Below are 17,270 nucleotides of genomic sequence, written 5' to 3'. Positions count from 1 at the left end.
AGACAAAAGACAAAGTATTATCACTTTGCAATTTAAGCTTCACAAACTCAGTTAAGGAAGGTTTATATCACGGCAAATGGTAATTGTTAGTACATATAAATGGATATATAACAAGATTACATAGATTACAGGATCAAACACAAAGCATTCACCTGATGGAATAAAATCTGTTGAATGCATCATGCTTCTTAACTCAGTTTTCTGTAACAAATCTATCACTTACTTATACAGAAGGGATCAACAACTTTGAGAAGCTTGCTAGTCCTCAGTCCTCACATGATTACTTTGAGAAGTGTAGGTAGAAGTAAGTATAGTTTAGGGATGGCTGTTCCTCAGGAGGCAGAGGAGGATGATTGAATATCTGAAGGTCAATCAAAGATCTAAATTTTCTGTCAGTGTCTATTGTCACTAAACATTTGAACTGAACAGTTGAACTTCACTTTTTAGAGATACTAATACTTCCCAGATGATGTTATCCCAGTTTTTAATTTATTTTTTATTTAGTTGGTAGGAATAGAATATGTAAATAAAATCTTCAGGAAGCCTGCTACTCTTCACATTATTGGAGGTATAACACTGTAAAGTAATCTAAATGTCAAAGAGCTGCAACAAAGTCTGCATACCTATAGACACATGATGTGTTGCAGATGATGTTCTTCCAGTTATTTTATTCAGTGCTTGACAGGTGTAGTTGCCACTGTCAGAACATCCAATCACTTTAGTGAGCACAGAAGAATTGTGTAATATATTTATCCCATTCAGTATCCAGTTGTAACTGGCAGATGGTGTAGACGCAGCAGAGCAGGTTAATGTTAAGGTCTGTATCACATTTATCTCACTTGGTCCTGTGATTTGAACATTTTCTGGTCCATCTGAAAACAAATACATGGAAAGTTCTTAAACCAGCACAAATAATGTGTTTTTACACAGTACATTGATTGGGGAAAAAATAACAGATAAAAAATAGAAAACCTTCTTAATAGTTGACTTAAAAATCATGTGTTACTGTTACATGTGTATATATACTTTACTACTTACAGTTAACAGTCATGTTGTATTTAGCTTCATCATTGCTGAAGCGGTTGCTGATGTTACACACATATTCTCCAATGTCTGTTTTATTCAGAGAGAGAAAAGACAACACTCTGTTTGTATCGTAAAGTATCATGTTGTCAGTCTGAGTCAATGGTGAGCCGTCCTTCATCCACTCTCTGGTAAAGATGGAGCCAGCACCATCACAGGTCAGGTTGACAGAGTTCCCCTCAGTCGGATGATTTGTTGTAGATACGATAGAAGCATTAGATACTCCCTCTGTTGATGAAAGAAGAGTCATTTCATTTTGTGTGAACAACATGACGTATCAGACAGTTAGAAGACTTGTGACATGTAATTTTCCTTCTGTTAGGTTGAAACTTGTTATTTCTGATTTGCCTGAACATATCCTCAAAATTAAATCAGTAATGCTTTTAGTTATGAAAGTAATGAGAGTTTAACATTTATTAATCATGAAATGCATTTTCACAAGTTAGGTTGGTTGACCTCCCCTCACTTGTCTGGTTTGTTCATGTGATATGAATATTTAAACATTTTGTGTGAAAATAAAAGAAACAAAAACGGTTGACTGAAATCATTCAACATTTACAGTTTTGGACATTCCAATGTTACTTGTATGAATACTGGAAAATGTCCCTGTTTTTGACATAGAATTGACTTCACTACACTGAATAATGGAGACAAAAAAAATTAAAAAATTCCAACATTGACTTAAGCAGTCAATAGTTACGAGACATCATGTTATGTGTTTTCCACTCAGACCAATATTGTGGTTTGAGAGGTCTTAATGGAGCATTACATCATTAAATTATTTGTTATAAGTACATTATTAATTGCAGTGATGTGCAAGGTCAAAAGTTAAATTCAAAAGTGTGTTTTTTTCTTGAGTATTTTACTGCTGGACACAGAAATAATGTGTTTCTTGTCTGTCTTTGTATTTTTTAAATTTAATTTAGTTTGCAGATCTGGAGAGTGAATGTTGATTCAAGTACTGTACAGTGCCAAACTTCCACAATTACAAGCAGATGACTGAATGCATTTTTTAACCTATATGTTATACCTAGATGTTTGATGGGTTAGAGTTAGGGTTAGGGACAGCTGTAGTTCCCACTCTGACTCATCTGAATATTCATCAGTGTGAGTTCTGGTCCAGTATCAGAAAGCAGGTCTTCATTCAGAAACCAGTGAAATTGCAGTGGAAAACTTCTTTGGTTTTAAGGTTAATTTCTTTTGTGATTTATTTTCTACATCTAACACTTAAAACTGCTGTTCATGTGAAACATCTGCTCACCAAGTATGTTCAGTTCAGTGGATCCTGTCATCTGTTCTCCTCTATCTGTTATAATAGTAACGCTGTACTCTCCAATGTCATTAAGAGTCAGATGCATGAGCTTCAGAGATCCAGTAGATCTGTCGAGGATGATCCTGCCTGAATAACCTGGTCCAGTATTGTTTGAAGAGGTGGAGGTTATTATATTTATTTCTTCACTGTTTAAAACAAAAGTCCAGCCCACTGACAGAAATGGTTTTTCTGGTGGAGTCACTGTTGTGGTGAACATCACTTCTCCTCCAACAGCTGCAGTCAGATTATCTGGCAACACACCATGTCCTTTGGTTAAACCTGGAGGAGACAGTTACATGTTAGAGAAGGACGGAGATCAGTGGACTGCAAAATGAGACAAAAAATTAGGCAACAATTAACATAAGAAAATGTTCTTTCACTTGGATGTTTGACCTTCACTGTGCAAAATGATATATACAGAGTTTGACATTAGAAAGGTGTTTTCACATTTATCTGCAGAAATGTGGTCTAGTATGCAACCAGTATGGAGACCTAAAGTACTGATAGGAGACTCCTTGTGTCCAGCAGTAAAACCTTTAAAAGGTAAAAAGTATTTTTATATTCATATTTGCATGTGCATATGTATATAGTTAAACAATTTAAATAAACTTTTCCTTGTTGAAAAACCATGTCAGACACAAACTGTAATTCTTTTTCTTTTTTTTCTCTTATAAACATGTCTGTCTTTCTGTAGTGGTTATAGTTATGGTGCAGTTAAGGCTCATGACTCTTCTCAAGTCAGTAAACTTAACATAATTGTTTGGTATAAATGTTCTATTTTCTGAAAACAGAAATAAATCAATCAGCCTCATTATGTTTAGGTGATTGTCAGAAATCATAGCTGAAGCTGCTGACATCTTTACAGAGCAGTTTATACTGTAATGTCCTCTTCATTTATTTTAATGAGGGTAATTTAGTTTGTGTCCTTTGATAGAAGTATTAGACCACAACAAGACAATTAAATATTAACAGACTGACCCAGCTAGTGAATAGTAACCAGTACACAGAGGTATAAAGTTATTTGTGTTAGTAGCCTGGTAGCTGTGACTTTAGCTAGTTTTATCAACCCATACAGAAAATTAAAGCTAATGCAACTTTTCTGAAAGAGGCAACATGTATTTTAACCAGAGAGAGAAGACTTTAAAATTCTCATATAGCCTATTTAATTTAAGGTATGTAGATGTAAGAGCCAAAAAACACAAAGGTAATACACTGCCTGGCCAAAAGAAAAGTCGCCACCAAAAAAAAAAGGTCACACACTCTAATATCTCGTTGGACCGCCTTTAGCTTTAAAAAAAAAAAATCTGAAATTTCAATTTCAAGATTCTCAATGAGGTTAAGGTCTGGACTCTGTGGTGGACAATCCATGTGTAAAAATGATGTCTCATACTCCCTGACCCACTCTTTCACAATTTAAGCCCGATGAATCCTGGCATTGTCGTAATCAAAACTAAAGGCGGTCCAACGAAATATTAGAGTGGGTGACCTTCTTTTTTGGTGGCAACTTTTTTTTTGGCCAGGCAGTGTATATACATCGGTATTTGTGAGATGTGTCCAGCTGAGAAAAGTTCAACCATCAAACTCTGACTGTTTTAACAAATGTTGAATTTTTTTTGTTGTTGTTTTGTTTTCTGTTGTCTGCTCCCAAAATAAAGTTGGTCTAAATAAAATGTATTCAATTGCATTCAGGAATCTGTTTTCAAATGAAGGTAATATACAATTTATGTAAGTAAAAGTAAAGAAAGAAAAAAATGTGTGTTGAGGTTATAGTCCCCGTTGCAGGCGACCCCGGTTCGAATCCCGAGCCAAGCAGTCTTATCCTGCGTGTCATTCCCCCCTCTCTCTGCCTCCTGTTTCCTGTCTATCTCCACTGTCCTGTACATTAAAGGCAAAAAAAGCCTGAAAAAATATACTTAAAACAAATCTGAAATCTTTCTTCATAATATCACCTGAAGTGCTCTAAAAGCAAGCTTGTCTGTAATGTGAGGTGTAGGTGTAATCAGACAATGTGAAAACTCTAATGTTGACATCAACAGACAATCAGACAATGTAAAACCTTAATATTAACACTGTGAGCATTTCATCATAAATAACTTCAATAATAAATCCAAGGATATTATTTGTAGACAATATGTGTAAAAATGTCTAAAAATGTATCATGATAAGAGCTCACCTGAGATGACTGCCAGGAGGATGAAATGAGTCACAGCTGTTTCCATTTTATCTGAAGTATCTTCAAGTATGACCAAAAAGAGAAATTTGTGAGAGGAAAGATTTTTAGTCAAACTCCTTAACTTTCCCTCAGTTGGTTTCAGTGTGACAATGTGGATCTCAGTATATGAAGACTAATAAGGAAGTAATGTGTTATTGCAGCTGTCCTATCACCCTTCCTCTAAATGGTTTACCATCGTGCTGTTAATCATTGATAAAATGGACTATGAGGAACTCAAAAGCAAAACAGTATAAGGTATTGGTTGCATAAGAATTCAGATTTTAATACTTTAAAAAAGCGGCAGCATGTTTTGCCTTGACTAAACTCTGTATTTTGAGGCTTTGGCTTTTTATATAGATATATGAGTTGGTTGCCACTCTTGCAGTTCTTATGACCTTAAGTGACCCTTTTAATGATCTATATCACATGATTTAAAGCTATTATTAGAAGACATAGACCAACTTCCTTTGTGTAAATAGACATACATTTACAATATTTACACATAGGAGAGAACCAAGTCAAAAGTAACACAATGAAAGTCACATAGTGATTTTCTCTGAGCTGATACAAGGTTGAAATGCCTGACTGTGTCAGCATGTACAGCATGCAGCACTTACCATGATAGTCACATTCCTTTGTGGTATTTTTTGGAAAAGATGTTGTTGATCACATTAAGTACATTTACTCAAATGGTACTTTTGAACTTTCACAGAAAACAGAAAGCTATAAATATCTTGATGAAACATTTAAAAATAGATTAACAAAATAATACAAATTTAAAATAAAAAAATCCAAAATATAAATATACTAGAAACACCAACATATGAAAAATCTATTTGAAAATAAATGAAAACAAAATGTGAAAAGGAGCACACACAAGTCACAAAAGGCTGTCGGTTTGTTCTGTTCTGATCATTTCATTATGAACAACTAAATGTCAATAAAAAATAAAGCAGAAAACAGCACAATGATCAAAATCTTGCTACAAATCTGAAACAGTGCAAATGTAAGTACTAAAGTAATAAAGTAAAGTAATAAAGTTCTAAAGGATTTGAAGTTATACTGTACTATCCCTTCTAGTACAAACACTAGAGGGCAATGCTCTTCAGTGTTTGTCATGACAGCTTCAGTGGGTTTATCTCACCATGCACATAGTTGGCAACACAATACGTAGCAGGTATGGTTTTTCATGGGTTTCTACACTGACACTGAGACATGAGTTTTATAATCGCAGCTGCCAGACAGTAAGAGGCTAAACTTTTCTCAGCTGTACACATCCCACAAAATGGATATATTACCTTTACTTTGTATTGTCTCTGTGACTTTTACAGGTAAGAATCTTGTTGTTACTTTCAGAAAAGTTTTTTTTAAAGCATTACCCTTCAGTTTTTGTCTGAGAAGTTTGTAAAACTAGCTAATAGTCACAGCTACTATTGAGACAAACAATACCACTGTGTGCTCAGGTTGCCATTAATTGGGTCAGTTTGTTAAGATTTATTTATGACCCTAACCCTAATACTTCTGTCGAAGGGCATTGTTCCACTTTAAGCAAATACAATCATTCTGCACAGTGAAGGTCAATCATCTAACTGAAGGAACAAAAAGAAAAACATGATTTGACTGTAAGATGATATAATGAATTGTCCCAGTCTCAAATATCTAACTGTCTCCTCCAGGTTTAACCAAAGGAAGTGGTGTGTTGCCAGATGAACTGACTGCAGCTGTTGGAGGAGATGTGATGTTCACCACAACAGTGACTCCACCAGAAACACCATTTCTGTTTGTGAGCTGGACTTTTGTTTTAAACAGTATTCACAAACCTATAATAACCTCCACCTCTTCGGTCAACAATACTGGACCAGAGTATGAAGGCAGGATCATCCTCGACAGATCTACTGGATCTCTGAAGCTCATGGATCTGACTCTTAATGACATTGGACAGTACAGAGTTAGAATTACACCAGATGGAGGAGAACAGATGACAGGAACCACTGAATTGAACATAAGTGGTGAGCAGATGTTTCAGAAAGCAACAGTTTTAAATGTAAAAATAAATAAATCACAAAAGAATTGAACTTAAATAATGTAACAATAATGTAATGATATAACATAATTGACATCATATGATTACATTATAAGATTCATGTGAACGTTGTGTGGACAGTTCTCCACTGCAGTTAAATTAAGAGAACATTGGCTTCATGCCTGAGATATGAATAACTTAGTGAAAGGTGCACATTAGCAGTATTGTTAGTTTTTCTGACATGTCTGATATACAAGTCATGAGTTTATTTCATACATTCATGTAGTTGAATGCAAGCTAATACAACTGTCATTCAATAAATCTGCACCTTACTTGTCAATGTATTTTATCTTTTGTTGAGACTGTGTCAGAGTCGAGTTTATTCAATTCTACAGTAATCTGTTAGTTTTAAGACCAAATGTTGTGGTGCTGAATTATATTAAAAGTTTCTAATGAGCCATCACTATAATGTACAGCCTAAGAAACTACCACAGAGTTGACTCAGTGACTTAGTGACACAATGTCAACAGAAAGTTAAACTGATTTTCTCTATGAGGTGTTTACTGTAGTATTTTGTTTTTCACCCACAGAGCCAGTCTCCAATGTAAAGATAACTGCCAACAGCACAGACTTAGTGGAGTTCAACAGCTCTGTCAGTCTGTCCTGCTCTTCTTCTGGATTCTCTCCTTCTTTCCTCTGGATGAATGGCAGCTCTGAGGTTACAGCCAGTGAGAGAGTTCAGCTCACTGATGGAGGCCGTACTCTCACTATCATCAGTGTGACCCGCTATGATCAGGGACCATACAGCTGCAGAGTGTCCAATGCTGTCAGTGGTCCTGTCAACAGTGATCCAGTAAATCTTTCCATCAGCTGTGAGTTACTAACTTACAACATGCTGCTTCATCTTAATGACTTCTTCTGATGCTCTTGGCTGGTTTGAATAATGTATTATGCAGACTAAACTGATCAGACACTGAGTTAGGGGTGAGCACTATGGCAAAGAAGAATCATATGATTTTTTTAGGCAGGATCATGATCAACAATCTGATCATGATTCTATTTCTTATTGGTTTACTATTTTGCAAGTTATTAAACAGTGCTTAAGGTCACAAACAACATATTAAACCCACTGAAAGACTCACATAAAACTACATTAAAGCTCAAACAACTAAACAACTAACTAACTAACTAACAAATAAAGAAGAGCAGGTGTGTCAAGCCACATTAAAAACTAGTGGCAGTCTATTTGGACTTGTTTAAAATGAATATTACAGTAAAACCAAACTAATTTCACAGCTGAAAAGCAAACAGTTGATGTTGTGTAGAAGTTGATAGTTTGTCCAACACAAAGCACCACAGCTGACATCACGCTAACCAGCACCATGACAGAAGTTAGTAACAGCTACCTGCTAGCTAACAGTTACTCGTTAAATTGAAAAAAGTGATGTGTTACTTTACTTAATGATTCCCTGTGGAAAGTTGGTGATGTTGTGTAAAAATAACAACAAATAAAATAATATTAAAAAAAATAAAAATCCAATATAACAGTCCTGCAGCACTTTGTTAAATTTACAATGTTCACAATGTTTACTGTCCATTATGTTTTTAATATTCTGGTGTTTCTAATATTTTAAACTCAGCTTTCAACTTAATGATATCTGGTGCAACACAACCACAAATTACAGCACTGTGTATTTAAAACATTATAAAGTTAGTGTCATTTAAATATTTCTGGGTTTTCTATTGTTTCTGTGACTTGGTGTATAGTGATGCAGTTCTGCACATTAATCAATTATGAGGCTTCACACTGTGTCAAACTGTTTGACTCAATTATTTCTCATGATACTAATATAATGTTTAGTTGATTATAAATTGGCTGTTTCTGCTCTCCACATTCAGATGGCCCAGAAAACATTATTTTGAAGATATCTTCATCTGAAGACCACTATGTGGAAGGGTCAACCATCACACTGTCCTGCTCAGCTGTCTCCAGACCTTCTGCTCAGTTTCTGTGGTTTCTGAATGGAGACCTGCTGTCTGATACTGGACCAGAACTCACACTGATGAATATTAATGGGAGTCAGAGTGGGAAATACAGCTGTCAGGCCTTTAACAGCAAAACTCTGAGATATCAAACATCTCAGCCTTCAGCTGTAACTGTACTGGGTAAGTTTAAGTGAAACATTTGTGTATGTTTATTTGTATCTGTAACACTTGCTGTTAACATTGTGTCAAAATACCAATAATAGATTATTTCTCTTTAATAATACGACAGTTTTACTGTCCTGTCAAGTTCAAGTCAAGCCCCAGGTCTGTCTCAACTGTTGCTTTCACACATAACAAGTTTAAATGCAGGTGGTGCTTTTTTGTTCCTTTGATGCAGATCACTGTAATGCCATACAGTGAATTGAACACTAATAACATCTGTACATACATTCCCACAATAAAATCTTGTTATTCAAATAGAGATATTGCAAAACTTTGCTCTTACAGAGATAATAAGAAGGTCTGAGAATAAAATATGTTTAATATGGCCAAAAGCAGGAAAACAGGCGCAGCTCGCAAATGTTACTTACTCATGCACAAATTTAAGGTGGTTGTCAAACTAATCACATTCACTAAATGGTAAGGAGAATCTAGGCATGGTCAGTTAATTGGTAAAATTAACTGTATGGTCCACCAACACTGGTTAAGCATTTAACTTCTGCAATCATTAAGTATAGTGTTGTACAGAAGATCATGGGAGCAGTTTCTATCAGAATATAAAAGTTAAACATTCAGAGTGTGAGGAACAGCTGAACTAGTCCTCTCTGCTGTTTTTACCTTTCAAAGTTAAGCCATTCAAGTCTCAAATAGTCGAGTCTCACTGAAGAAAAGTCCAAATCAAGTCTCAATTTAACAGCTCTGATAAAAGACTGGAGAGTATTTATTTGTACATAATGTCTGATCATACAGTTGTTGTGTTTAAATGTTAAACAGGTAGTAGAAGAGAGGAAACACAATATTTAACTAGATACAGTTGTCTCTATTATGGCACTGATACCAGTCAGAGATAAACACTTTTTTACACATTTAATGTAGAAGTTACTGGAAGTGTTTTCACTTCTGTGTTGAGAAACTAGACTAAGCTAAGCCCAGAAGCAAATATGAATCATGAAAATGCTCTCATGAATACTCATTGTTGTGTCATTAACCTTTGATTTGTTCACACTTTCTAAATTGCTGCACACTACTGAGCCATGTCCATTTGCAACATAATGATAAATATGAAAACTGTACCATTTTGTTTTTCATTCACAGAGCGAGTCTCTAATGTGAAGGTAGAAGCCAGTAGCTCAGACTTGGTGGAGTTCAACAGCTCTGTCAGTCTGTCCTGCTCTTCTTCTGGATCCTCTCCTTCTTTCCTCTGGATGAACGGCAGCTCTGAGGTTACAGCCAGTGAGAGAGTTCAGCTCACTGATGGAGGCCGTACTCTCACTATCATCAGTGTGACCCGCTATGATCAGGGACCATTCAGGTGTCATGTGTCCAATTTTTTCAGTGATGGCACCAGTGATCCAACAAATCTTTCCATCAGCTGTGAGTTACTAACCTGCATGTACAACTTCTTATCCTTGCATGAAATACATGCTAGTGTAACAAAGCTTCAAAGACACAGCTTGATTCATATTATTGAATTTGAATCAATCACTGACTGGCATTAATGACATTTCATCACCTGTATTGCTCTTTGTAGCTGACTGACATATGAAGCTATTAAAAGCCATCAGACTGAGCTAAACTGACACTTACTTTACTTTTTGCTAATGTTTGATTTCCCCCCTCTATATCCCACCCAGATGGCCCAGAAAACATTATTGTGAACTTATCTTCATCTGAAGACCACTATGTGGAAGGGTCAAACATCAACCTGTCCTGCTCAGCTGTCTCCAGACCTTCTGCTCAGTTTAAGTGGTTTCTGAATGGAGGCCTGCTGTCTGATACTGGACCAGAACTCACACTGATGAATATTCAGGGGAGTCAAAGTGGGAACTACAGCTGTCAGGCCTTTAACAGCAAAACTCTGAGATATCAAACATCTCAGCCTTCAGCTATAACTGTACTGGGTAAGTTGTTGTAAGAAGCTGTACACATGGTGATATAGATAAAACAAAAAACAAAACAAAATGAAAGATTGGATTCAGTTAGTGGAAGTTCGGCACTGTATATACAGTACTCCAAGGTTACACTCTGTATACTCCAGAGTGATCTAATGTAACAGGGTGTTACATAAAGAAATATAATGTGTTCAGTGTTACAGGAGCAGCATAATGTCTGAGATATGAACAACAGTAGGGTTTCACTTCACTATTCAGATGCTGACATAGATTTTTTTTTCTTGTATGACCCCTGAAGCCTGACGTTAACACTGTTCAATACAGAAATACACATGATAGATACTCAATGGTGGTGAACATACATGTTTAGCACCCAGTTCATAGGAGGGAGGAGGGGTTGTTGCTGTTCAAGTTTTTTCATAGTGCTGTGTGAAATGCAAGAAAGGTAAGAGTCACTTTAAATATACTCAACTGTGAATAGTCAACATGGTATATTTAGAATGGGACTAATTTTCCAGCCTGTAATATAATATAAATGCAAATATAAGTAATTATTGTTTTCTTCACCCACAGAGCGAGTCTCTAATGTGAAGGTAAATGCCAACAGCTCAGACTTGGTGGAGTTCAACAGCTCTGTCAGTCTGTCCTGCTCTTCTTCTGGATTCTCTCCTTCTTTCCTCTGGATGAACGGCAGCTCTGAGGTTACAGCCAGTGAGAGAGTTCAGCTCACTGATGGAGGCCGCACTCTCACTATCATCAGTGTGACCCGCTATGATCAGGGACCATTCAGGTGTCATGTGTCAAATTTTTTCAGTAATGGCACCAGTGATCCAACAAATCTTTCCATCAGCTGTGAGTTTCTAACCTGCATGTACAACTTCTAATCCTTTAATTAAATACATGCTAGTGCCACTTAATTAATATTACTGAATATGAACCAATCACAGACTTAAATTACATTTCATCACCTGTATTGTAGCTGACTGACATATGAAGCTATTAAAAGCCATCAGACTGAGCTAAACTGACACTAACTTTACTTTTGGCTGACATTTGCTTTCCCCCCTCTATATATCACCCAGTTGGCCCTGAAAACATCATTTTGAAGTTATCTCCATCTGAAGACCACTATGTGGAAGGGTCAACCATCAGACTGTCCTGCTCAGCTGTCTCCAGACCTTCTGCTCAGCTTCAGTGGTTTCTGAATGGAGACCTGCTGTCTGATACTGGACCAGAACTCACACTGATGAATATTCAGATGAGTCAGAGTGGGAACTACAGCTGTCAGGCCTTTAACAGCAAAACTCTGAGACATCAAACATCTCAGCCTTCAGCTATAACTGTACTGGGTAAGTTCACATAAGAAGCTGTATACACAGTGATATAGATAAAAGAAAAATGATTGGATTCAGTCATCTGCTTGTGATAGTGGAAGTTTGACACTGTATAAACAGTGCTTGAATCAGCATTCACTCTCCATCAGGGGCCACCAGGGATTTTGGGCCCCATGAAAAGATGTCAAATTGTGCCCCAACATCAGGCACAGGACACGCCAACCAAAGTGCAATTACTGTAACCAAACCTCCAGAACCCAACTGGCCCATTCAAAGTTCATTATTTTGGGGGGACAGGAGGGCGGCTGAGCCTGAAGATACATCTGTTGGTCCTGGCACCAGGAGCATGGACAACTGAATTAGTATGAATACCTTTCTAAAGGTTTACCTGCATTGATTAAACATCAGCTGAAAGACGAGTGAAGATATTTAAAGATATTAACAATAACTAATGTTAGGAGAGCAAAAGTAAAATTAGTCTTTTTCATGATGCACTAAGTTTAGCTAACAGGTTCATTTCCACCACTCACGGATTAGAGCCACCTTTTTATATAAAGTTGTGTGATATATTGTCACTCACTTATTTATTTATTTTTTTGGAACCCTGATTGTATTTTATGAAGGTTTTGAGACTTTATGTTCATGCTGCACTAACTCTTAATTCACTGTTAACAAGTGTTCCTGGTTTGGATACAGGACTGAACCATTTCATGTAAACAGAGGGGGTTGTTTGGGCTTTGGGTGGTTCATTTATGACACAAACAATAAAGACAAGCCGCTTTGAACAATGTAAATAAAGTATTATTTTAATGTCTTTTAATGATGACATGGCAACAATATACACTCTGTATATTACAGAGTGATCTAATGTAACAGAGTGTTACATTTAAAGTTACAGGAGCAGCATAATGTGTGAGATATGAACAATAATAATATAATTACCTTGTAGCATTTAGCTTGACTTTACATCAAATTAACTTAAATTTCAACACAAACCTAAATGTACCATAACCTTTACCTTGTTGCCACTTTCAACCAAGCTAATAAATCACTCTTTTAGTTTAGTCCAACACCGTAGTTATTTTTCCTTTATCCATGTGATGCTTGTTTACCTTTCTCTATCAAGTTTCACAATAAAATACATCCGTTTAACAGGAAGTGTACAAATAAATGACCTAATATAATACATAGTAAATAAAAACCAACATGCACTATATTGATGTCCTTTACAGACTGCTTGAGTCAATGTTGGAGGATTTTGTGATTTTGATTTAACAGTTTTTGTCTCCATTATTTAGTGTAGTGAAGTCACATTTTCCAGTGTTAATGTGTGACATTGGGATGTTCAAAAGTGTAAATGTTAAATGATTTCAGTCAACTCTTTTGTTACTTTTGGATTGAAATACAAACTTCAGGAGCTCATGTTTGGAGGAGGAACAAATATACCTTTGGATTAAGTTAGAAAGTTCTTCATCAGGATTCAAAGAAAGAACAAACAACAAGCAAAACATTTTATTAACTTGGCAGTGGGACGTTTTCCAGTATTAATATATATGACATCAGGTTGTTCAAAACTGTATATGTTATGATCTCAGTCAACTCTTGTGTTACTTATTTTACTTTATATTTTACCCAACATTGAGAATTTCTGCTTTTTAAATGACATGAACAAACCAGATGACTGAGGGGAAGTCAGTCAATCTAAGCTGTGATGATGCTGGCTGTCTAAATGCAGTTACTCATAAGATGTTAAACTCTCATTACTTTCATAACTAAGATTATTACTGAGTTAATTTAGAAGATTTATTCAGGCAAATCAGAAATAACAAGTTTCAACTCACAGAAGTAAAATTACATGTCACAAGTCTTCTGTCTGATACGTCATGTTGTTCACACAAAATGAAATGACTCTTCTTTCATCAACAGAGAGAGTATCTGATACTTCAATCATACCTTCAACACAGCTGATTGAGGGGAACTCTGTCAACCTGACCTGTGATGGTGCTGGCTCCATCTTTACCAGAGAGTGGATGAAGGACGGCTCACCATTGACTCCGACTGACAACATGATACTTTACGACACAAACAGAGTGTTGTCTTTTCTCTCTCTGAAGAAAACACACAGTGGAGAATATGTGTGTAAAATCAGCAACCCCTTCAGCAATGATGAAGCTAAATACAACATGATTGTTAACTGTAAGTAACACGCAGTGCAGTATATACCTGTAACACATGATTTTTAAGGCAATTATTAAGCAGGTTTTTTATTCTTTATTATTATTATTTGTTATTTTTTCCCCCACATTATTTTTGCTGGTTTAAACTTTCCATGTATTTGTTTTCAGATGGACCAGAAAATGTTCAGATCACAGGACCAAGTGAGATAAACGTGAAACAGACCTTAACATTAACCTGCTCTGCTGCGTCTACACCATCTGCCAGCTACACCTGGATACCGGATGGGACAAATATATTATACAACTCTGATGTGTTCACTATAAACATGACTGAACTGTCTGACAGTGGCAACTACACCTGTCGAGCACTGAATGAAATAACTGGGAGAACATCATTTGCAGTTCATCGATTGTCTGTAACAGGTATGCAGACTTTGTTAATTGCAGATTTTGTTACAGCTTTTTGACATTGTGATTAACATACAGTATTATACCTATATAAATGTGAAGAGCAACAGACTTTCTGAAGATATTACTTACATATTTTATTCCCAACTAAATTAAAATATATTGATCTGAGATAGCATGTTTGCTAAAGCAACAAGCTGCACAAGCATTCAACAACAGGAAACTCCTGTCAAAGAAGGCATCACAGCCTCAGTCTCTGCAGTTAACAAACACTAATAACTGTACAATTACATAAAGGTAGAATTAATTGTATGGTTTGTATCTACAGGCATGTTGAGATGATGAGACAGTTCTCAGTCCTCTTTACAAAGTGGTGTTAAAATCTTGATCTTATCCCTCTTAAATCTGTACAGTTACAGAGATGACAACATCTACATGTTCAGCTGGATGCATTGCTGGAATAGTAATCGCATGTTTTGTTATCTGTGGAGCTGCTGCTGGAGGATACTTCATTTATATAAAACGGTAAGTGGTGAATAGCTTTGAGATATAAAGAAGAGCAGAGAGGCAGACTAGCATTTTTCCCCTTATTTTATTATTAATCACAATAACAGAATGGAAACACTTTGTTTGAGTTTCTGCTGGAGGATACTTCATTTATAAAAATAAGTAAGTAGTGAATAGCTTTGAGATATAAAAAGGCAGCATTTTTTAAAATGTTTTATCTTTTTTTTTTTTTTTAAATCAATCGCAAAAACAGAATGGTAGTCTCACAATATATTTTCTTTTAAAAGTGAAAAAACAGAACTGTAGTAGATTTTAATGATCATCATGTCATTTATCATTTCACGTCATGCCATGATTCTTTGCTTTTTATTTGTTTGTTTTGTTTTGGGGCGTTTAACAAGCAGTGACACTATCAAAGTTTTTTTTTACCTTTTCTTTTTTTTTTGCAGCTTCTGACACTTTATGACATTTAGGAGACTTTCCTCACAAATATGACCAGTAAAACTGACTTAATGCAATCAGAAACAGATGAAATATTTATCTAATAATTCAGTATATAATGTCTGATATCTGCTTTACATGGTAACGGTTCATCATCTCTTTAAACAGGACGAAAAAGTCCTCTAATGGAAACAGCTCCTCCAGAACAGGTAAGTTATGAAGAAACATCAAAGGAAGTAGATGCAAAATGATTATGTGTATGTGCTAATTTTATATGTTTGTATAATTTATACAGTATTATTTACTCTCAGAATTGAATTGATTATTTCTCGTGTTTTAAAGGCGGTGGAGGCCAGGAGAACGCAGCATACTCTGAAGAACAGGTACTGTAAAATGTCACCAATGGTTTACATGCACTTAAGTAACCGAGTCGCTCAGAGACATCAGGTGTAGATATGTACTGTAGGTAAAACATGTGTGCCCAGAGAAATTGATGTTTATGCACGAATCATGAAATGATGATGGAGTTTTATATACAGTATGCCATGACACATCAGTCCACAATAGCACACAATTTTAAAGGAGTAAGTAAAATCACATGTATTTGATGTTCCTCATACATGATTGTAATAAAAATAGACTTTTAAGAAACTTTTATGCCTCTGTTGAGTTTTTGAAGCATAAAACACCAATAGCAAAAATTCTGTAGTTCATGCAAACCTTCATTCATTATTAAGACATTTTAAGACCTAGTGTATTGTGCTTGTCCCCTTGATGGGCCATTGAAATACATAAAACTTAACACTAAAATACATATGGAACTGCACATGACACAAAACTCAATACATACAGCGTACTTACATTAATTAAACTATATTATTGGCCAGTGTGTAAAGAGTCTCTCTTCCTCCATTGATCAGATTCAGGACCAGTGTTTACTACAATGAGATGACAATGACAGTCAGACTTTGAACCCAGGAGAAGATTTTCAGCTCAAACATTGAAGTGGAAGTGTACATGTCTGCTTGTTTTTGGGCCTACAAGCCAAATATAAATAAACTTGTTAATATTTTATCTGTGAAGTTAGCTTTTATAGAGTTTCAGACAGAGACTATGATATGTCCTGAACTTTAGTCAAAACTGTTGTCTAATATGTTTTCCCACAACTTTTGTTTCACTAGGAGCTGGATTATGCGGACATCCGTTTTTTCCACAACAATGATGGTTTGACAGTCCACCTGGGGCTACAGAAGAACTCTCAGAATCAAGCGAACAGGGGTCCTGCTGCTGCATCCTCCCCGAAGAGGCCAGCTCCTCAGCCTGATACTTCTGATGCAACAGTCTACGCTCAGGTCCAGATCCGCAAGAAGTGATCACAGCAGAACGGATCCTCTAATGAGGTCAGACTGGAGACCCGAATCTGCAAACATGTGCTCAGAGGAACCTGCACTTCCCTTTCTGCTACTTTATGAAGGGCTAATTTAGACTTGGGTTTATCTAGTCAAAGCACTTTAGCAGTGGTTAATGATTAACTGTTATTGCCCTGACTGAAGTCAGCACAAGAACAATGATGCCCTTTTATTTTAGTTTTACTACATATAACAGCTTTCTTGTTCCCTTTGTATGAGTTCATTCTGTTTGCAGCTTCTCAGTTTTGGATTCATTTTGCATTTATT

General features: G+C 36.0%; 1 protein-coding gene across 1 annotated transcript; it reads left to right on the top strand.

The window, feature by feature from the left end:
- Positions 1–5,863: 5,863 nt before the first annotated feature.
- Positions 5,864–16,967, top strand: LOC128366250 (carcinoembryonic antigen-related cell adhesion molecule 5-like). Its single transcript, XM_053326934.1, has 12 exons — positions 5,864–5,938; positions 6,284–6,616; positions 7,221–7,502; positions 8,530–8,796; positions 9,931–10,209; positions 10,470–10,736; positions 13,988–14,257; positions 14,407–14,661; positions 15,066–15,171; positions 15,763–15,803; positions 15,937–15,977; positions 16,776–16,967. Exons 1-12 carry the CDS (start codon positions 5,893–5,895, stop codon positions 16,965–16,967), a joined length of 2,379 nt encoding a protein of 792 aa, XP_053182909.1. The 5' UTR covers positions 5,864–5,892.
- The last annotated feature ends 303 nt before the right edge of the window (positions 16,968–17,270 follow it).

The sequence above is a fragment of the Scomber japonicus genome, chromosome 10 (assembly GCF_027409825.1).
Source record: "Scomber japonicus isolate fScoJap1 chromosome 10, fScoJap1.pri, whole genome shotgun sequence".
In the NCBI taxonomy this organism is placed as follows: domain Eukaryota; kingdom Metazoa; phylum Chordata; class Actinopteri; order Scombriformes; family Scombridae; genus Scomber; species Scomber japonicus.
Note: the sequence above shows the minus strand (reverse complement) of the source record. Positions and strands in the feature narration are given on the sequence as shown.